Genomic DNA, 23,420 nt, shown 5'->3' on the forward strand with positions numbered 1-23,420 from the left:
AGACCCTGATCAAGCACCCTCGCAACTGTAGAGTCCATGACACATCTAGGGCTTACCACCCTGAAGTAGACCCAAAGATTGGTCACTTTTGCTTGTAATTTGACCTATGTTGGGTCTAAAACGAGGACATCTACTTGCAACCATTGTTGCACAAATTCATTGTATATAATGTTTTTCATATGTCTGGTAATTATGACAATGTACGATGTACAATGGTGCTAATGTACAAGCCCACCGTCTTTTGGATTTAATTGACGGTCTTACATATTGCATTGTTCTGTTTGTTTTACACGGGTCACTTTGTGTTTAATTGTTATGTTTTGCGCATATGAATTTGCTGATGAAGAAATAATTAGCTTCACAATATTTTTTTAATTAAAGCTGTGCAGATCGATGTTGCATTTGTTTGTACATTAACCTTTGACACCTAAAAACAGTTCTGTGGATGGGTTCACAGAGCAGATTGATTCGAGCTAATATATTCTCTAAATAGTTTAAACGTTCATGAACTATGGTATGTTACAAACCACAAGTGGCAGAACGCCTTCTTGTTCCATATCTTTCAAGCCCTTAGTCCTTCCACAAATAGGGCTTTCCCTCCAGTTACCCTTCTTTTGCAGGGCGGCATGATTACATGTTACTGTAAGAATGCAGTGATCGGACGTCTCTGTATCGAAGGTTCTCCTGTTAGAAGCACCCTCAAAACACTCCTGCACGGGGCAATGTGAATTGCAGCCGGTGGTGATATCAGGGGTGTACTCTTGAGACAGATGCCGGATTGGCCCATTGCTGCTTTTGCACGCCGTCTTCCACGCAGATGCCTGTCCTCCCACCCTTGGGAGGATTGGAGACTATTCTTCTTTTTGCAGGACTCTCGATTCATTTCCCCCAGTGAACCAGGCAACATCTCGTATAGCGACAAGAATTGGTATACACTCTTACCTGATGTACAGGCGTTTATACTGACGGCCCGGCGGCTACCTAATGTTGGCAGGGACCCGTCATAGACTTCCCTAGGGTGTACTGTTGGTTACGGGCAGCTGCTCTGACAGGGGGTGGGGATACCACAACCAGGACCAATCAGGGGAGATTCCAACAAGGAGCAGGCTGATTGGAGATCCCGTATCCAGGAAGGGACTAGGGTATATTGGGACACAGATGGTGGTTTGTTTGGTTGTTAAAGAACGGCAGAACGCAAGAGGGAAAAGACGAAGACATGTGGGCCTTTCTGGGCTCGAGCGACTAGAAGACGAACCAGGGCTACTACCAGCCCTCAAGAAGAGATTCCCTTGAGAGTGAAGGAACTTTTAAGTGGACATTTCCTTTTTCAAAACCCTATTCAATAAATACCTACTGCATAACAACCCAAGGGCAGTCCTTAATTCTTACAGTCAACAATGCATAGTTTGGGCGCTGTGGCCAGTAAGACGAAAGTCTCGATGCATTCAATATGGGTTCACTGCCTTCATGAAAGGGTACGACTCCACTACAAAAATATTTACAGGCATGTTATCTTAAAATACGGTTTCTTCTGCGGGATTGGAGCCACATCACCAACTGCCTGGACAGGCGGGAAGTCGTTCACAAAAGTACTTTCACCAGCTGAGGTTTGCTCCAGAGGAGAGCAACACATGCTCACCCGGGCACCGAGGATCTTCGTAATGGAGGGACATTCCTCCTACAGTCAGACTGAGCTAATCTTTGTCTTCGGGTACTTTCACCAGCTGCTTGTCTGGTCCAAACCTGGTGGGAAACAGCTACTCAACCTGCCGATTTTAGCAGTGGCCAACCCCTGGCAGTGCCTGCATGGCGTTAGTCGGCCCAGTGTCACAGAGGACAGCCTGGGTCCTTGACACACAATGGCCCACTCGGTTGTTAGATGCTTTAGCTAGTGGCTATTGCAGGCGCTGCTGGTTAGATCCAGAGACACTTTTGTCCATTATGTATGACGCATGTTAGTGTCCCTTCATACATGTTTCCAGACTGTTAAATCGGTATGTTTGTATGGCACAAGTTATTTTGGGTTCAGCTGTTTGTGTCCTGCTAGCCAGGCTCTTCTAGAATTAAAACAGTATCTAAATAGCTGCTAGTGATTTTTGGCCATGAAGTGATAATGTTCCACTCCCATCAAGTGCATAAATGCAGACTAAGATGTATCAAAGATGGGTTTTATGGTGCCTTCACAATTCCCACCTTTAATTAAAGTACATTTATATTTGCTACAATTTCTAGAGGCATTCCCCCTGTCAAATCCCATCCGCACCCAATTTCAAGCTTTTATTTAAAATATTGGTGTCTTCTGTTCAATATATAGTTAATTGGAGTGTATAACAAATGAAGCAGCGTAGGTACTAGTCGATTGAGACAAAAGTTCTTATTTGTGTTTTTTTCCCCCCTCTTTCTCTAGGCACTGGTGAAAGTGGGAAGAGCACATTCATAAAACAGATGCGGATAATTCATGGTTCGGGCTATTCAGAGGAAGACAAGCGGGGCTTCACAAAACTGGTTTACCAGAACATCTTCACTGCCATGCAGTCTATGATCCGTGCTATGGAGACCTTGAAGATCTTGTACAAGTATGAACAGAACAAGGTCAGCTACTCTGTTTGAGAACTTCACACATCTCCATTTCTCTTGCCTCATTTCTTGGTTTATGTGCTTTATTCAAAGTAAAATGCTTGACTATGCTGCACTGTGCGCTTGATTAACTGTTTGTTCGATAGCAGTGTTTCATGTGTGCATACTTGATCTAGAGGACAGGTGGCATAAGTGGGCTTAGTGCTATTCATTCTGGAGAGGGTTTGGTTGGTGTTGAAGGCCAGTGATGACAAGTACAACATTCGCGAAATCCATTTGACCACTAGCATAGGAGGTGGGTCGAGGACATTTATCTTAATTGCACTGTCCACAACTGCCCTGTAAAGATGGCAGCAGTGCTGCTGGTTCATCATAATTAGTTGGAAGTTAATCTGTGGCAGTCGGCTAATCAAGTCTGCTAGGTAAGGTGGTGAAAGGGGTAGGGAAGAAGCTCTGGATAGGCTCTGAGGTGGATGTGCACAGAGAACCATGGCGTCTACCTTCCTGGGGGACAGCCTTTTTTCCCCTTTTTGAAGAAATCGAAGGAGCAGCAGTGAGACGTGTAAGTTATCAATAAAAAAAAGTATCCATATGGCCGAGAACTTGTGATTTGTACAATAAAGAGCTTACATTATATTGGTGTGTATCCCCAAAATCCACGCTGCAACTTTTTGGCTATCCGCGGCAGCTTTGCACAGGATTAGACTTTGTAAATGTCTTTTTCTAAAATGCACACAGCCACTCCCCAAGGGTTGGGGTGGTTGTGAACTAATGTTGAGAATCAAAGTGGATAGTAAATTGCGGCCCTTCAAGAATGGTTAGCTTGGAAGCGGCCGACCCATGGCTCATTTCTTTTAATAAATTGCCCTGCTTATCCATTTCCAGTAGTACCTTTTACCTGTAGGGAGCGAACTCTAGACCCTGAACGCCCCTACTCTGCTACTGCTACATTGCTATGTTACTTGTAATTCTGCAGCAGTTTGCAGCTAAGCATATTTCTCTTAACATCCTACACTCCTTTACACTCTAATCCTATCCTAGGCCTCTGCTGTGTTATGGAATAATTTATCCCAACCATAACTCAAACCCTGACTCAGATGTTTTAATGCTAACTCTGACCAACAAGTCATTGAAATGTGATATCCTCATAGAAGACTCACTTAATAGTACTTAACATGTAGGGGATATTGTATTCTCTGTAGTAACATAGGAAAGTGTTACAACATGTTCAGAAGGATGTGAATAGGGGAAAGGCACATTAATATTGCTGGTGTACTGATGAAACGTGATGACTCATGAAGTAACCTTATCACTGGCAATGTTTCTTCATGAGTGACCTTGTTTTCTCAGTACAACAAATATTCTGCCATAAAGTATTTCTCTTAGAGTAAATAAAATAGGTTACTAGACCTGGAGGTCTAGTAAGCTTTTAATTTTTATTAGACCTCAGTGAGAACTAGACTTGGGTTATGGATGCGGTGTGCAGGTCAAGGAATGTCCCAGAGTGAGTTCTTTGGGTCCACTCTGTGTATCCGTGTGGGTGATGGGTGTGGGTGATTTAGGTATTTGTGTGTAGAGATTGTAAGTGATGCACACATTGATAACCAGTACACTGTGTTGCAGAGGGTTTTGATCTTCCTGCAATGATCATGTTGGTTGTGGCCATTCATGTCTTGGAATAGTCATTCCTCAGTACTAAGGCTTGAAGAGCACTGAAGATTGGTTGATAATGAGGCTTTCCAGTTTGCACATGAGCTGAGTTAGTCAACTCCCTCCTCCCTTTTTTTTGATTTTTCATAAATTTGTTTTTGGGTGGGATTTAAGCTCTTTTCGTATTTTTAAAGCGCACATCAGCCCAGAGGCACCATGGCACTGTTACATAAAGGCATGTCTGGATACAAGGAAATCGTAGTGGTTGCATAGACATTTGCATTTTGTGACACATTTTGTTGTTGCATAGTATAAGCGGAGGAAGTTGCATTTGAGATTCCGCTTAAGATTACAAGAGTACACGCAGGTAGTAAGTAGTATATTGCTGCTAGTGGGTTCATTAGTGATAGAGGCTGGTGCGTATGTGTGTGGTGAGGGTTATGTGAATAGTGTAGTTTTGAGGGATTGGCGAAATGCAAGTAGGGAGGGCTCTGCTCTGAGGCGTTAGGGAGGGCATTCCAGAGCTTTGGTGCTATGTGGGGGAAGCCAATGCCTCCGGCGTTGGCTCTTTTTATGGCTGGTACGTGGAGTTGATTGGCAAGGTGGCTTCTTGTGGGGCGGGCAGAGGTGTTTTTGGATATTGTTTCTGAGAGGTACGAAGGGGCGGAAAGATTGATACATTTGTGTGTAAGGATGAGGATTTTAAAATTGATCCTTTACTTGACTGGGAGCAAGTGCGCTTCACATCTGGCATGGGATATGTGGTCACTTTTAGGGATGTGTAGAGCTGCCTGGAGTGCATTATTTTGTGTTATTTGGAGTCTATTGATGATTTTTGTTGAAGTGCCTGCCAGGAGGGCGTTACAGTAGTTTAATATGGCTGCTACCGTGGCCCTGGCTATGGACAGGCAGTTTTGGGTGGTTAGAAAGGGCCTTATTGCAATTATAGGTTTAGTGGTGTGGGCCGATGCAGAGGAGATGGCGCTGACCTGTCTTGTCATTGAGAGTGTGCAGTCTAAGTAGACTCTGAGGGTCTTTACAGAAGTAGAGACTGGTATATTAGTATTGTCAATAGTGAAGTAATGAATTTTGTGTTTAGCGAGAATTTCCTTGGGACCCAGGACGATGATCCCAGTTTTGTCTGTTTAGGCAGAGGCCATTGAGTGCCATCCAAGGTTGAATGGTGGTATAGATTTGGAGGAGGACTTTAGAATCTTGATCATAATCTCCAGTGAGTGGGAGGAGCACTTGAGTGTCGTCGGCATAGTTTGTATAAGCTATGCCAAGCGCGTCCAACAAGTCGAACACTGGTTTGATGAACAGGTTGTAAAGGGTAGGTGCCGTACAGGAGAACCTTGGGACTCCACAGCTGATGGTGGTAGGGTCTGCGTTGGCTATGTCCAAGTAGACCTTCATGGCCCTTCCTTCTAAGGTTATCCAGGAGGTGGCTTTATCAGAGAAGTGAGTGGCATTGCAGAGGTGGGAGGTGAGGATATCATGGTCGACCAGATCAAACTCAGCAGAGAGATCGAGGAGAAGCAGGAGCGCGGGTTTGCCCAAATCTATTATTTTGGTTATTTGGTTCTTAAGGTCTAAGAGGGTGGTTTCTGTACCACGGGCTTTGCGGAAACCGGATTGTTGTCTACCTAGGCTGGCATTGTCTTCCAGGTAGTGTTGGATATGGATGTGAGTAGCTAGAACAAGGGTGTAAATGTGTGTAGTGCGCTTTATTTTCTTGAATCATGTCCGAATGCAGCAGAAACTATACTTGAGGTTCCCCTTGACGCCTCAAAAACTACTATATGGAGTAGTTAAGTTGTATAGTTAAGTTGCGGAAAGAGATTAATAAATCGTAGTGGCCAATACTCTTTGAATGAGATTCCAATTTCATAACCAGATCAAAGATTATAGATGAAAGCTGTCCAGTATGTGAAAAGTGATTTTAATTCAAGTACAGCCACAGCTGACACGTGTTTCGACCAAGTCGTTCTCAATGCTGTTTGTGATAAGGTTGTGATAATTCAAACATCAACAAGTGTTAATAAAACATTTTTGCAGACGTTGGCACGTGATGAGTCGTGCCCAACAAATCATAATCAAGACACGATTATTTATACAAGTGTAAATTGTAAAATAATTCAGGGCAGATTTGCCAAACAAGAGTACATATAATATAAAGATCGGTTGTACATGCCTATAATCGGGCGTGCACAATCATAGGGAGAGAGCGCAGAGGTGAAGAAATGAAACATAAAATTATTTAGCCCATGGTCATTCTTCAGTCTCACATAATGTTAAAAATCTTGGTTTGTTGAGTAGTATAGGGCTCAATTCTAATATAATGTGACAATATTACTATTCAATCCATTAGGTTAGTCTTTGTGAAGAATAGAAAAAGGGTTTTTTATATATTAGGGCATTGTTGAGACCCATTACCAATCAAATGTATACCTATTAGTGAATGTTAGAGTTCATGCAAGATGGAGATGTAGTTAACTCACCCAAGATGATGCTGGGGGTTAATCCTAAACATTACCAAAGAAAAATATGATCTATGAAATGATGGAAGATGTCCTCTTTAGATTGAGGAATTCAATAATTCATCAAGTTAATGTGGAATCATGATCGCTGGGCTACTGATTGTTCAGTACTCTAGTAATGGGTTCTTACCCTAAATAGTTTGGCAAGGTAGCTTCATGAATGAAGAATTGTTGCAGTTCATTCAGACTGTTGTCTCTTTAGTAAATCCACGGAGAAAGCCCAGTGTATGTATGGCTTAAATGCCTATAAAGATGTGGGACATATAGCAATATATTAATGACCTGTTGACAATTATGGCTCACAGAATAACAATAAAACTAAAATCAGATAATTTGATAGATGAGGCCGTTGGCCAGTTCTCTCACCTTATGAAGATTAAGGTGCTGCGCATTGGCCTGTTTTTTTTCTTTCAATGAATACAAGGTTCCAATACCTATAATGGCAAAAAATGGAAATAACGGATGATCAGTATTATAAAATATTATTTGTTAGAAGTACTAGTGAGTGACTCCCACAATGATGCATGGGAGATGTAAAGACTGGTTTAAAAAAAGCGGTCTTACCTTCTGGTCTAGTAAGGGGTTATATCCCGACTGGAGGCTTACATGTCATTTTGTCCTTGCTAGTGAAGGTGAGTAATATTAGCGACTCGCCCGTGCGTCTGACGTCACATGTAGAACATGTGACGTCACGCGCATGTGCACCGTTGGTCCGTGACGTCATGCGCAGTTGAATAATTTAGCCGCTAATCTGATTTCGGAAAATAAATATGAAAATAAAAATGACATAAGATGTTAAAGTCAAATATATGATTAAAACCTAGTGCAAAACCAAGATATATTGATGTATACAAGGTATGTCAATATGTCTATTCTTGTGAATTTCGAACGAGCACCAAGGAAGTTCATAGATATCATCACACGATATTCTACTGATACACACAAGCTGCATAACATTGTAAGCAGACACTGGGCTCTTTTGGCAATTATACCATTTCTTAGCAATAAACCAACATTTGTTTACGCAAGAGCACCAACTCTAAAAAAATAGACTCTGCCCCTCCATATATTGCTGAATCTAAACCTAAAGAATCAGAATGGTTGAAGATGACCAAGGGATTCCACAAATGTGGTACCTGCACTGTGTGCAAACATGCGTACCCAGATTGTAGTGAATTTACAACTCAGTTGGGTATCAAAACCATGATTGCTGACTAATTTCAGGACAAAATTTGTGGTCTATGCTATAGTGTCTGCTAGAAGGTATATGTAGGCAGCACTATTGGGCAGTTACGCATTTGGATCTGCGAACACCTGAGCAGCCTTAAAAAATAGGACCATTTATTTCTATTGGCTACCCACTGGCAAGAATTCCATCAGATGGACACAGTTGATGACATAAGATTTATTGGCCTAAAGAAGGCATCTATTGGGAAAAGAGGAGGAGACCTGAAGCTGAAATTGAGACAGCTGGAAGCTAGAACTATTTGTAACCTACGATGTGTTCAACATGGTTTGAATACGGACAATGAAATGTATGTTTTATTATGACCAGGACTTGTAATCAAGACTAGTCATGTGCGATCTGACGATGAACCAATATTCATATACAATCCTTTTATCTAGTCTGGCTTTGTTGAAATCCATCCAACCACTAAACAGGGCTCCGATTGTGACACGTAGCTCCTATTATAAAGGACTTCAATGCAAGTCTTGTCATAACTTGTTCTCCAAGAATATAATTTATGACATGAGCGTTTATCATTTTGCACTAGAAAGAATACTCTCCACATCCATCACTTGTTTATCTTTGCACTATCTAAATACCCTTCTGGCAATTTTGGGTACTACCACTTTATTTTTTGGTTTTAGTGCATCATCTTTTTAAATTAGTGTTTAATGTTTTGCACTGATTGCATTATTATCATTGTACGGGACCACTTTGACTATAGAACGTTTACTTATCTGTCTGGGGCGGGACCACCAGGGTCTCTCCCGTCACTCATATATTATTCACATCCTTATTCCAATCTAATTTAATTTTGCAATCTAGTCTAGTCTGATTGCATTATATTACCATTATAATGCACCAACCGTACAGGACCACTTTGACTATAGAATGCTTACTTACTTGTCTGGTACGGGACCACCAGGGTCTCTCAACTTACTTATATATTCACTTCTTCATTCTAATTTCCCCTTTTTCATTCCTACACCATTTTCTAATGCATTGACTCTTCAACTGTTCGAAATTCACAAGAACAATATACATATTGACATACCTTGTATACATCAATTTATCTTGGTTCTGCACTAGGTTTTAATCATATATTTGACTTCAACATCTTATGTCATTTTTATTTTCATATTTATTTTCCGAAATCAGTTTAGCGGCTAAATTATTCAACTGCGCATGCCGTCACGGACTAACAGTGCGCATGCGCGTGACGTCACACGTTCTACGTGTGACGTCTGACGCCCATGCGAGTCGCTAACATTACTCACCTTCACTAGCAAGGACAACATGACTTGTAAGCCTCCAGTCGGGATCAAACCCTTTACTAGACCAGAAGGTAAGACTGCTTTTTTCAAACCAGTCTTTACATCTCCCATGCATCATTGTAGGAGTCACTCACTAGTACTTCTAACGAAATAATCTTTTTAGAATACTGATCATCCGTTATTTCCATTTTTTGCCATTATAGGTATTGGAACCTTTTATTCATTGAAAGAAAATTCTTTTTGAGAAAAACAGGCCAATGTGCAGCACCTTAATCTTCATAAGATGAGGGAACTGGCTAACGGCCTCATCGATCAAATTATCTGATTTAATTTTGTTATTCGGTGAGCCATAATTGCCAACAGGCCATTAATATATTGCTATATGTCCCACATCTTTATAGGCATTTGAGCCATACATAAACTGGACTTTCTCCATGGATTTACTAAAGAGGCAACAGTCTGAATGAACTGCAACAATTATTCTTCATTCATGAAGCTACCTTGCCAAACTATTTAGGGTAAGAACTCATTATTAAGTACTGAACAATCAGTAGCCCAGCGTTCATGATTCCACATTAACGTGATGAATGAACTATTGCATTCCACAGTCTAATGAGGACATCTTCCATCATTTCATATATCATATTTTTCTTTGGTAATGTTTAGGATTAACTCCCAGCATCATTTTGGGTGAGCTAACTACATCTCCATCTTGCATGAACCCTAACATTCACTAATAGGTATACATATGATTGGTAATGGGTCTCAACAATGCCCTAATATATAAAAACCCTTTTTCTATTCTTCACAAAGACTAACCTAATGGATTGAATAGTAATATTGTCACATTATATTAGAAGTGAGCCGTATACTACTCAACAAACCAAGATTTTTAACAACATTATGTGAGACTGAAGAGTGACCATGTGCTAAATAATTGTCGTTTTCTCCATCTCTGCGCTCTCTCTCCCTATGATTGTGCACGCCAGATTATGGGTATGTACACCCGATCTTGATATATGTACTCTTGTTTGGCAAATCTGCCCTGAATTATTTTGCAATTTGCACTTGTATAAATAATTGTGTCTTGATTATGATTTGTTGGGCACGACTCATCACGTGCCAACGTCTGCAAAAATGTTTATTAACACTCGATGTTTGAATTATCACAACCTTATTACAAACGACCTGATGGTCGAAACAAATGTTGGCTGTGGCTGTACTTGAATTAAAATCACTTTTCATATACTAGACAGCTTTAATCTATAGTAATCTTTGATCTTGTTATGAAATGGAATCGCATTCAGAGAGTATTGGACACTATGATTTATTAATCTGTTTGCGCCACTTAACTATACAACTTAACTACTCTTGGATTTGGATGTGGGCGGCTTTATCCAAGATTTTTAAGAGGAAGGGAACGATGGTGATGGGGCGGTCATTGTTTGGGCAGTCGGGGTTCTAGGGAGGGTTTTTTGAGAGGGCAAACCCATGCTTCTTTTAGGCTTTGAGGTACGACTCCTGAAGAGGAGGAGGCATTAAACTGTGATGATGGGGGTGAGGGAGTCATGCGCATTCTTTGGTTAGGGGGACAGATGATTTTGGAACTGGTGTTGGATTTAGTTTTTAGAATGAGAAGGCTTGGTTAGGATTTTGGACACATTTTGCTTTGGACACCTTGACCTCCGACACCCTTAGTTTTGGTTGAGGTAGAGAAATGCCTCTTACAGCCGGGATAATTGGGCGTTTCCTAACCCCTTTATTATGTAGTAAATGGTTAAACAATCATCATGAGTCCTGTGTTCGTGTCTCATTCCTGGTTCCTCACAGTACAAAGTAACAGCCCTGTCTTAAGACGGAAAAAGAGGAAAAGGAAGAAATCAAACATGGTACAAAGCCACAAGGAATGGCCATGCAAACGGTGTACAATGCAGAGCACTAAGGCTTACCCATTTAACTTTAGAAGGTTGAAAAAAGTCAGTGAACGTTGTTTTATCTTGGATGATCAGAAGATGCAGGTTGTTTGTAGGGTGGCACACTGGGTGCAAATTACTATTGTGTTTTAGTGCAGTTTGTTCTTTGAACTATATGTAACACACCTTTGCAACAGCACTTCTAGTAAAAGCCAAAAGGAGCACAGGTCCTTCATTCAAGGCAGAGGCGTGGACCACAGATCTGTAATTACTCAAATAAGTACACACGCACCGGTAGAGACCCAGAAGACCGATTTGTTTCCATTGGTGATCAAATAAGCAATTTGCTTTGTACTAATCACTCTTTGGGGCAGATTTTTCTGTAAGGTTGAGGGTGTGCCGTTTTGACAGGTTTGGGAACATGGGAATTCATGAGTTGCCCAGTTTCACACACTTTGGTTTCAAGGTGAAAATAAGATTTGAGCTTGGTCTGTTGCTGCACTCTACTGTATTGTTTCCCAATTCTTGTTATTGCAAGGTGATGTTTGTTTTACTTTCTGAAGTAAAAGTATTACTTGTGTTTTATATATGAAGTGGGAAATGCACAATTCAAAGTAATCCATCAAAGACATGGCAGCAATGTTTTGGAGAATATTGGATGGAGAGGCCAGAGCTACAAAGTACAGTAACAAAAGTAACAGAATAATTGATTTCAGCCTAAATTCCCATCTACACTTTACCCTAAATATACTCAACAGACCTTCGAATGCTGCTAGTCCTAATCTGCAGAAGAACATTTGAAATTGTACAAAACTATGTTTCAAATATACAGAGCTGAAATTAAGCTTGCCTGATTCCTGTGACCTTTGGTTGATTTTTCTTTTATTTAAACCTCTTCTAATCAAAAACCCTACATAAAAAGAAAGAGCTGGCACTGCACTTAAATCTGCAGTGATAAAGTGAGTAGGCAAACCTTTTTTTGCACAGAAGACAACGCAGTAGTAAATAGTTGTAGGAAGTAGGGGGTATCGGGCTCAACACTTTAGTTCCATAGTCTTGAATTTAGCTACCTACTCATAGGGAATTGGAAATACTAAAAAAGTGATTTATTATCCAGGCTGAGGTTTTTGTAAAAATTATTCTTAAAGCTATTTTGTCCGCTGGACATGTAGGCTCCGGTATGATGCCTGTTTTGTTCTGGTGTCCCCTGAAGTGTCAGTATTGTTGAAGTCAGTAATGCCCTGTTAACTTGTGATGTGCTCCATGCACCCTCTGATGGCCCCTGCCCACCACAATACCATTTTCTAGTAAAAATGTCTGTCTTGGCGCTGCAGGGCATTGGAATGCCTTCTCTGATGGTCCCTCCCTCAGACTCCATTCCTGCCTGTGCTGTACTGGATTGGCACCAAAGATCACTCTGCAGCAACATCCGTGACTTCCATCAGCTAGCTAGACCTGCCAGATACCCCCACTCCTGATGACAGCCTTGGGCACCTTGATCCCAGACTACAGCGGAGGCAGGTTGCCATTGGGTAAGCCGCAATCTGCACTTAGTCCATCTTTTATGCAATGCATACTCCAGCCTGCTGCATCAGCATTCACCATTTCCACTAACCTAGGCGTCCTACCTTCCTGCACCTGTATCGCCTCCCTTCTGGGCACATCTACCTTCAACTGCCGCAATGCACCATCCACACAGCACCCTCCTCCAGCTTCCTGATCACACGACCATGCCTAGGCGCATCCCTCCAGCAGACTCCGATCTAGAATGCTCACCACCAACACTGCCACGTACTGCCCAGTTGTAGGAGTCCCCAGACAAGGATCTTTGACAAACTAAGCTCCCGCAGGATGCTCACTGCCCACTAGTATTGCAACGACCTCTCTGCAAACCGAATCCCATAAATTAGCACTAGGTGAGACCCTTGGGTGCTCTGCTCACGCGGTTGAAATCCATGATCCCATCCTCGAACAGCACCGGCCCCTTGCTCTCCCTGGCCATCCCACCGAACTATGTGCTGTCTACAGATCAGACAGACTACACAATATGAGGGTGAGTAGCCCTCATACCAAATCCTTACAAATTAGAACTTGCCCCCTACCCACCACCCCAAGGTACATAATGTCGACCTTGACATCCTTCTCCTTATTACGGCCTTCATGAAACCAGCTGCTAAATACATCATCTTGGTAGACAACCTTGGCTCAAACAATACCACTGACCGCAAAGCTTCAGAACTCTCAGCCGCTCTGTGACATGAGCTTCACCCAGCTTATTACGGCCCCTACTCCATTCTAAAGGGTGCATACTGGACTGGCTCCTCACTGCTGATACTTCCTCATACATTTTAATGTCTCCCTGATGAATCTCCACAAAACCCCTTCAGTGCCACTGATCCCTAAATAAGTTTGCAACACATGCAATTTGAAGCATGAAGATCTGAAACCATATCTCCTCGCCTCACGCTGCACCAATGCCCAATCTCAAACATACTCTGCACATGACCTTGCCAACCAAAACCATGCCTGCCTGCTCCATGCCCTTGACCTGCATGCACCGATGAAAACTAAAATCTCCAAACCACCCAAACACAATAACATCTGGTACTCTGAACTTGTCCGGCCATGCAGGGAAAAAAGATCCTTGGAACACCTATGCAAAAAAGAGCCAGAGAACTGTATGGCATTAACCATACTGGACTGTACCTTCAAATCCAATAGCTACAATGATAGATTTGCCAATGCTCGCTCTGACCGAGAATTATTTGCATTTCTCAGAGCTGGCATCCCCCTATCATTTGTACACTACACGCTCTGACAAATGACCAAATACTTGTGTAACATGATACACAATGCTCTCACTAACAAAATTGAGTCTTTACTCACCAAGATCAGGGCAAAAAAGGCCCTGCTGTTTAGCAAATTGCTTGACCCTGATGACCACCTATATATCCCCCCACACTCCCAGTACCTCCCTGCGGGGCCCTCTCCTCTAATACCCCATCCTTTGCATTTAATCAAGTTGCACACAAGAGCAAGTAGCTGCCACTATTGTAGCGCTAAAACCCTCTAACTGCAAAGTCGTCTCTTGCCCAGCCCACATAATCAAGCTTGTGGCTCCTACGCTGTGCTCCTACGCTTTCTCCCATCCTCACAGAATTTGCTAGCGCATAGTTGGAGGGGATTGGGTCCTCCGACGTATTCCATATCTTGACGGGTAATGTCTACAGCTGTGCTGCTTCGGAAAATCTTTAGCGTCTGCGTCCTACGTCGATGCGCCGTCCCCGAGGACCTCCTCCGACGGCCGACGTCACCCGATGCGATAAGTAGGACGCACGACGCCCATAGCCTCCGTTCCATTTTTTCCGCGAACGTGTTCCCTTCGTGAATCTCGGTACGCCTCGACTTGTTGGAGTTGCTGTTTTCTATTCTCGGTTCGTTGAACCTGTTCGGTTGGTTATGAAGACCTGTTTGTGGCGATGTCTTTCATCTTCGACCCCGCGTCCGGGCTTCAAGAACTGCGGGGGACTGTGGGTCCAAGATGTCGGTCACGGACTCGCACAACGCCTGCCACTGGTGCCTCAGGGAGGCCCACGATACGGACGACTGTGTCGACTGCCAGTCGCTCACTGCGAAGGCCTTGCGGGAACGCAAGAAGAAGCTGTCGGTAAGCCGGGTGTCTAAGCCCCGGAAGTCGAGGTCTGCGGGGCTTTCGACCGATGACTCAAGGGGTGACTCTCTGCGTCGTCGTCGGAAGTCCGGTGGGTCTCCTTCCAGGAGACGGTCTCGCCACTCCTCCGCCTCTTCTAGGCATTCCAGGAAGCGCTGGCATAGGTCGCCTTCCCCGTCCTCTTCCGAGGACTCCGCCCGTAGGGCGGGTTGCTTATCACTCCACGCAAGTGACTCTGGAGGAATGGGCTTCCTTCGGGAAGCAGATGCTAGCGATTCTGGAATCTCAGGGCACCGGTCCGTCTGTGCCTCCGAGTGGGGTCGGTCGGCACCGGTCGAGAGACCCTGCCGTACGCCTTCGGGCTCGGGTGGTCGGCACGGCTCGCGGGAGAGGTCCCGCTCGGACAAGGGTAGCCGTTCTTGCCATGCTCATTCCAGGTCCCGGTCCTCGACGCGCCCGAGACCGCATGATCCTGTGCCGTCTTCGAAGAAGACGTGGCGCCGAGGTCGTCGACGATTTCTCTCGAGGTTCCGTCTTCGAGGGGGTCGTCGATGCGGTCGGTGCACAGGTTGTCGAGACACGCTCGGAGCTCCGGCTTCGAGAACTGTCGACGCTGCAGATGCTGGAGGTGTTGCAGCTGACGTCGACGCCTTTTCTGTCGACGCCGGCGGCGACTCGTTCGGCGCCCTCGACGCCTTTTGAGGCGATGGTGTCGGAGGGGCCCTGTGGCACGGGGTTTGCCCCTAAAAAGGCTATGGCTAAGGTCCGGCACTGCTTTGGTCCGCAGAGGTCTTCCTCTCCCTGCCTGGAGTACATTTCAGATGGTGATGAAGGCTCTGATGGCAGCCTGGTTCCGGTTCCAGATGACCTTATCTCGGGCCATAGTCAGTTTGATGACCTGAGGCAGTCACTGCATGATGCCAGTGGACTGGACACCTCTCCGGAGGTGGAGTTTTGTCGGCCGGAGCCTGGCACTCATGCCGATTCGTCATATCGGCGCCTTATGTCTCGGGTTACCGAGTACTTGGGTTGGTCAGCTCTCCCAGGGGAGTTCGTTCATGATGATCTCACGGACATCCTTGATCTCGGCCCACCCACTGACCCGGTTTTGCCTTTTCATATGGCTCTGCAGAGAAGGGCGGCGGCGGCGGCTTGGACTGCTCCGGAGAGTCTCCCAGCAGTGGGCAAGTCTTTGTTGCGAAAATACCGTCCAGCCAGTAGCGACCCCTGCTACTTGTCTAGGCACCCCACCCCAGAGAGTTTGGTGGTGCAGGCGGCTAGGGCCCCTGCAAAGCAGGCGTTGTATCCTACCATCCCTCCGGATAGGGACGACAAACTTTTTGACGGCGGAGCGAAGAAAGTGTTTTCTTCAGGAGCTATGGCGCTTCAGGCGGCCAACTCCATATGTGCCTTGTCTCGTTTCACACACACTCTGTGGAACTGTTGCATTAGCGGCTGATCATATTCCCGAAGGGGACGAACGGGATGGTTTCCTTGCTATGGTTCAGGATGGCAAGGATGCTATGTGTGAGGCCTTTCAGTCGGGTTTGGACTTGGCGGATTGTGTCAGCCGGTCCATGGCGGCGAGCACCGTAATGCGCAGGTTTGCGTGGTTGCGGAAGTCTGGGTTCGCTCCTGATGTGCAGTCCCGGCTCCTCAAGATTCCTTTTGACGGTGAACACCTTTTTGGCAGCAAGGCTGACGAGGGCCTTGAGAGGTTGCAGACCTCCAAAGCTGCAGCGAAATCGTTGGGTGCTGCAGTTCTCCAACCTCTGCCTTTTTGTCCTAGGGGACAGCAATGGAGGGGAGGTCCTTTCGCTATTACTCGTCCTTCAGTAAAGCGAGAGGAGCTAGCAGTCAAAGAGGCCATCGTAAGAGTGCCAGAGGTGGAAACAAAGGTACTCGAGGTGCCAAGGCCGCTCGGGCAGTTGCCTCTTTGCCCTCAGGCAACGCCGCAGCCGCTACCACTCAGTCATGAGGCCAGGTCCCATGGTTCGCCGGTTGGGGGAAGGCTGGCGCAGCATCTTGTAGAGTGGCAAGCCATTACTTCGGATGTGTGGGTTCTGGAGATCATAACCCATGGCTACTGTCTTCCTTTTCGCAGAGGCCTCACGACAATCCACCAGGGATCCTCTCTTTGAAGAGTCCCGATCCGCTCCTTGCGCAGGAAATTCAAGCCCTGCTGGAGAAAGGCGCCATAGAACTCGTGCCTGTAGCGGAGAGGAACAAGGTATGGTATTCCCCTTATTTTTTTTATTTCAAAGAAAGACGGGGGATTGAGACCCATCATGGACTTGCACGGTTTGAACAAACTCCTCAGGAAGGACAAGTTCAAGATGGTGACTTTCTCAAGTCCTCCAGGACCTTCAACTTCAGGACTGGTTGGTGTCTCTCGACCTCAAGGATGCTTACTTCCATGTGCCGATCCATCCCAAGGACAAGAAGTACCTGAGGTTCGCGGTTGGCGACTCGCGCTTTAAGTTTGGGATCCTGCCATTCGGATTGACCTCCGCCCCGAGGGTTTTCACCAAGCTCATGGTGGTGGTGGCAGCGCATCTCGGGAAAGGGGATTCACGTCTACCCCTACTTGGACGATTGGTTGATCTGGGGGAGCTCTCCCGAGCAAGTCCTGGATCATCTGTCCGTCACCTGCCACTCTTCACAGGCTGGGCTTCTCCCTCAATTTAAAGAAGTCCAATTTGACACCAACGCAGCGGCTCCAGTACATCGGAGCAGTGCTCGACACGTCCCTGGGGCAGTGTTTTCCTCCTCGGGTGAGGGCTCTTCACATTCAGCAGATGGTGCACAAGTTTCAGTTTGCCCAGAATCTCCCAGCATCCGAGTTCTTGAGACTGCTCGGCCTCATGGCATCCTGCATTCTTCTGGTGCCAGAGGCTTGTCTGCGGATGAGATCTTTGCAGTGGACACTCAAGCTCCAGGGGTCTCAGTCCTCCGGCAGGCTGTCGGACCCTGTTCAGGTGCCGCCCTCGGTAGCCCGGGACCTTCTGTGGTGGGCCGTCGAGGGCAATCTGATGAAGGGGGCCCCATTTTGGTTGCCCTGGCCGGAGGTGACGATCGTGACGGACGCATCCCTCATGGGATGGGGAGCTCATTCCAACGAGCTGACAGTCAGCGGTCGTTGGTCTCCGTCGGAGTGCAGACTCCATATCAATCTTTTGGAGCTGAGGGCCGTCGGGCTAGCCCTGAAGGCTTTTCTGCCGACTGTGCGCGGGAAGAGTGTCCTGATTCTGACGGACAACACGGTGGCCATGCACTACCTCAACAAAAAGGAGGGGGGGGGAGAGGGCAGGGTCATTTCCGCTGTGCAGGGAGGCGATGCAGCTCGAGTTCTGGGCCATCCAGCAGGAAGTTTCGATCTCGGCAGTTCATCTGGCCGGAGACGACAACGAGACGGCAGACACACTGAGCAGGCAGAGCACGATCTCTCACGAGTGGGAGCTGGCTCAGGAGATTCTCCTGGAGATCTTCGCCCTTTGGGGGGCCTCTCAAGTGGATCTCTTCACCTCCAGTGTCAACCGGAAGTGTGAAAGGTTTTGCTCGCGGGAATTTCCTCCAAAAGGAGCCTTAGGAGACGCGTTTGTGGTGGGATGGTCATTCCCACTGCTGAACGCGTTTCCTCCAGTCCCCGTCATCCCGCAAGTGTTGCAGAGGTTAGAGGTTCGGTTCCCGGTGATCCTCATTGATCCGGCGTGGGCCCGGAGGACGTGGTACCCGGACCTTCTAGACTTGTCCATCTGCCCTCCACGTCGTCTTCCCTACCAGGACGATCTGCTCTCACGGGACGGGGGGGGGGTCAGGTTCTCATCCAGATGTCAGATCCCTCAATCTTCACGCTTTGCTTCTGAAAGGTTGAGGTATAAGGATTGGGACCTCCCTGAAGACGTGATGGAGGTGTTGCTCTTGGCCAGGCGGCCGGCAACATAGTCTCTGTACCGTTGCCGTTGGAGAAAGTTCTGCGACTGGTGCAGTGTTCAGAATGTGGATCCTTTGAATGCGACATTCCCATGGTTTTGTCTTTTTTGCTTTTTTTGGCCCACAGGGGCTTGCAAGTGGGGACCATTAAAGGTTACCTGGCGGCGCTGTCCATATTTAAGCACTCGTCTGAAGTGTTCCTGTTTTAAGATTCCTTTAATTTCGCAGTTTTTGAAAGGGCTCACTAATGTGTTCCCTCCGTCACCTTTTTTGGTGCCAGGTTGGGATTTGAACCTTAAGTTTCTTATGGGTGCTCCGTTTGAGCCTTTACATTCTTGCCCTTTGAGGCTGTTGACTCTGAAAACTGTTTTTGGTTGCGGTTACCTCCGCTCGCAGAGTGAGTGAGTTACAGACACTTTCAGTTAAGCCACCCTTCACTGTGTTTCACAATGACAGGGTTGTCCTTAGAGTTTGTCCTTCTTTTCTTCCGAAGGTGGTTTCGGAATTTCATTTAAGCCAGAAGGTTGTTCTTCCGGCGTTCTACCCTCCTCCACATCCTGGTAAGGAAGAGGAGAGGCTCCATAGGCTTGATCCTAGGAGAGCGTTGAGCTTTTATATTTCGGGCATGTCCCGGGTCAGTGGACGATCAACTTTTCATTGGTTACGCTGGTAAGCGTTTGGGACAAGCTGTGACGAAACGGACTGTCTCGTTGGATTATTTTAGCTATCTCCGAGTGTTACCGCTTGGCGGGTAAGGACCCTCCGGCTGGCTTGCGGGCCCATTCTACCAGAGGAGTGGCTGCGTCTACTGCTCTGCAGAGGAGTTCCTATTCGTCACATCTGTGATGCAGCCACCTGGGCTTCAGTACATACTTTTGTACATCACTATTCCCTCGATTCCATCAGAGGGCAAGATCTGGCCTTTGGCAAGGCAGTTCTCTATTCCACAATTTTATTGGGCATGCTAAATTTGTATTCTAAATTCTTTCCCACCTCCTTGCTTGGTACTGCTTTGGGAGTCTGTCATAGATATGGAATACGTCGGAGGACCCAATCCCCTCGAAGAACAAGTTACTTTCTTACCTGGTAACGTTCTTTCGATGGGATGGTCAGACGACGTATTCCATATCGCTCCCTCCCTGCCTTCCCTGCTGCAGAATTTCTTTTGCGATTGCAGCTTGCGTTCCGCAAGGCCTTGTGTGTCTGACTGGCAGAAAACTGGTGGCACACGTTCTTGGAAAAATACTATAACTGAAGCTATGGGCGTCGTGCGTCCTACTTATCACATCGGGTGACGTCGGTTATCGGAGGAGGTCCTCGAGGACGGCACATCGACGCAGGACGCAGACTCCAAAGATATTCCGAAGCAGCACAGCTGTGGACATTACCTGTCATAGATATGGAATACGTCGTCAGACCATCCCATCGAAAGAACGTTACCAGGTAAGAAAGTAACTTGTTCTTCTCGACCAGCATGTTGTCCTCAAATATGAAATCTGCCTGGGTCATACCTCGAATAAAAAAAAAATGTATGTATATATATATATATATATCAAACTACCTTTGACCCCTCAATCGCCACCAACTACCACGCCATTACCACAGTCCCATTCCTACTTAAAATTCTGGAACGCCTATGTTTAAGTCAAACGTCACTGGAACAAAGCCATCTGCTTTGCAGAAGACAATCTGGCTTTTGCCCAAAGCACAGACTGCCCTACCGGTATTAAAAATACAAATGGATTCCATTTGTTACTCCGGCAAACTAGCTAGCCTCCTGCTAGGTCTCTCTGGCTTCCACCTCAGCGCGCACTTCCACTTCTCTTTGGAAGCCACCCTGTGGATCAATTCTCAAAATGTAACTGCTCCCAAGTGACGACCGGTTTGACAAGCAGCATCATTAGATTTTGTAGTTGTCCAAGTCTTTATGCTCCTCCTCTTCCTAGGCCTCTAATCGAAAAGAAAAAAAATGCTTAATTTATAGCACACATACTAAATTTCCATGTTGTAATTCTTGTATTCTGTATCGATTTAAATAACTGACATATTTTAAAAATAACATTTATGTACCCTTTTTTCCGAATGTTCTCTGAAACCATTAAAATGGATTTGCCGAACACCTAAACAAGCTGAAAAACAGCATCTTGAAGTTGTATAAACCTTGATATTTGCTTTTCCACTTAAAGAATCATATATACACATATATAACAAAATGTCGCTTTGGAAACAATTAGAACATATTCAATCATACATCACAGTTAAAATGGGTGATGACTGATACTTAACAATATCGTATGCATACCTCTTGTCCAGGTCTGTACCTTTTTTGACTGTTACAGTAGTACATTCCCTGTACATAACAAAATCAAAGAACATTGATTAAATTGTTAAACAACTTACTATTAAAATCTTGGATCTCACAAAGTACATCTCGAGAAAGTTAATTTAATTGACGACCGTACAATGTAATATCTGGTTAACGTCTTTTTTGAAATTCGTATTGACGTAAAGTCGATTACTGAACATGTAACATTTTAAAGACCTATTTGAAAACTGTACCTGATAACCTTCAGATATGTCTCTGGGTGTTGGTGTGGGATCTTCCTGCAAAACATATTGATTACGTTGTGGCACCTCTAAAGCGTTTTAATGTTTAGTTTCAACGATTCCATTTTTCGCTATGCTGCTAAAGTTTATAAACAAAAACCTACACCATTCATATAGTGAAGGGGTCTGTTGTTCAGTGCCAAAGTACATTTTTCTGAAAGTTTGCTTTTATTGTTGCATGAATTTCTGCAATAAATACATCAGGTGGTTGATAGAATGCAATTTGAATTTTGCAAATTATTAAAAAAAATAATGTAAAATATATTTTGAATCAATAACTTGCTATACATCAATAAATGATCACTTCTCATACCTCATCCTCGTGCTTGTTTGCCGTAGAATAGTATGTTGATCCAGGCTCTGTCTATATAACAGTAACTGTAATAAAGATGTAAAAGATGGTCAATGCGGACAAAGAAGCCTACACGCCAGTTTGTATCAAAGGGTACTATTTTACCTAATGATCAATGTTTTAAGTTGTACTTGAACAAATGCATATTTTCTGTAGTCTCATCTGAAGGAATAGTTTTTTTTAAAAATGACTTGAAAGGTGAGGTTGGTAGTGACTCGAATAGTGGTCGATGTAGCATCAGGGTCCTTTAATCGATTATATATTCATACCATTGTTCAATAGAAAATGGACATTAGTATTCTAATTTAGACAACATCAAAAACTATTAAACGTTTTATGTGCAAGTTGCTTGTCTTCATTAGGATGTTGGACCGGTCTGTTTACTCCATTGTAACAGTCTGTAATTCCATCAGTGCGTTCTACGTAAAGACAGACATGGTCATTTTTAAATGGTGACTTCTTTTTAAAGGACGCAATGTGAGTGCATGTTTGGAAAGGCTTGCATTGCACTGAACTATTAGAGTATCTCTCAAGTAGGGATACACAAAGTAATCTAATGTGCAAGCCGCCGTACATCGTATCACGAAGGAAACTTGTGTGATAAAATATCAATGGACCTATTCCCCAAAAAACGGAAAAACGATCATTGTTGCCTGTTAAGACTATTTCAATATATTGAGTGGTCATTTATAAGACCTATTATACAGGCACATTTCGAAAATGGTAAAATATATTTAAAAATTCAATGTCCACTACACACCCAGGTCAACGTGTGCAGAAAATCAGTTGGAACTGAATTGGGAAATAACTTGGAAGGAGCCTGGGGCAACACTTTTTACTGTACTGTGATTGTACGTACATATCTTCTGATAAGTGCATGCTGCGGAATAGATTGCCCCTCACGTCATCCAAGACTTCCTCTGCTTTCACTTTCAGAATCCAGTAAACCCGCAGCTTAAGAGCCATTTGCTTATTAAATTAAAATCCTTTGGAAATGCATGCAGGACTGTGCTCTGACATGAATGGCTGTTATTAGTGCAACCCAAAATGATACAAGAAGGCATTGTTGGATTGTGCCTATGATCTGATAACAAAATATAAATATTACTATTGTGAAACACCTGCTGGTGTTTCACAACCTACTCCCGGGGATCCTGTACTTGGGTGGCCAGGGAAAGGCAATTGCTTTTGAATCCCGACCCTGGAGGTGGACAAGCAAGGGAGGATCACCTGGGTCGAGGGTGCTTGGGGGGGGGGGGGGGGGGGCATGGTGCCACATGGTATCCCCTCTTTCCACAACCTATCTAACCCCCATCACTACTTATTTCTTGGGAAACTACAACTCTCATAATTCCTCCCCACTTTACCTTGACAATAGTACTGCAACAAGGAAGAAGAGGAATGAGGCTAGACGGATTACCTCCCCTGACTTGCATTGGCCCTCTCCCGGTAATGAAGCCAGGCAGAGTCAGGCACTTAACTCTAATGTACACCTCCCACTTATTAGAGCGCCCTGTGAAAATAAAAGGTGGCGCACACAGGCACACTTCGTGCAAGGCTAGGTACCAGGCGGAACAGCTCTTCTGAGGCTGATGCGAACCAGGCTGTGGGAGGTCGAAAGCCAACGGGCTGATTGACAGTTGAGGGGCTCAAGAGAAAGCCAGGCAAGATTTCCA

The 23,420-nt window shown here is 45.0% G+C and overlaps 1 protein-coding gene across 2 annotated transcripts in view; it reads left to right on the plus strand.

Moving 5' to 3' along the window:
• LOC138569886 (guanine nucleotide-binding protein subunit alpha-11) overlaps positions 1–23,420 on the plus strand; it is a 756,289-nt gene that overhangs the window by 133,930 nt on the left and 598,939 nt on the right. For both annotated transcript variants that reach the window (XM_069648307.1, XM_069648315.1), the window contains exon 2: positions 2,408–2,592. In XM_069648307.1, coding sequence (XP_069504408.1) covers positions 2,408–2,592 — 185 coding nt within the window. The remainder of the gene's footprint in view (positions 1–2,407; positions 2,593–23,420) is intronic.

This window comes from Ambystoma mexicanum, chromosome 1p (genome assembly GCF_040938575.1).
Source record: "Ambystoma mexicanum isolate Mex_15411 chromosome 1p, UKY_AmexF1_1, whole genome shotgun sequence".
In the NCBI taxonomy this organism is placed as follows: Eukaryota; Metazoa; Chordata; class Amphibia; order Caudata; family Ambystomatidae; genus Ambystoma; species Ambystoma mexicanum.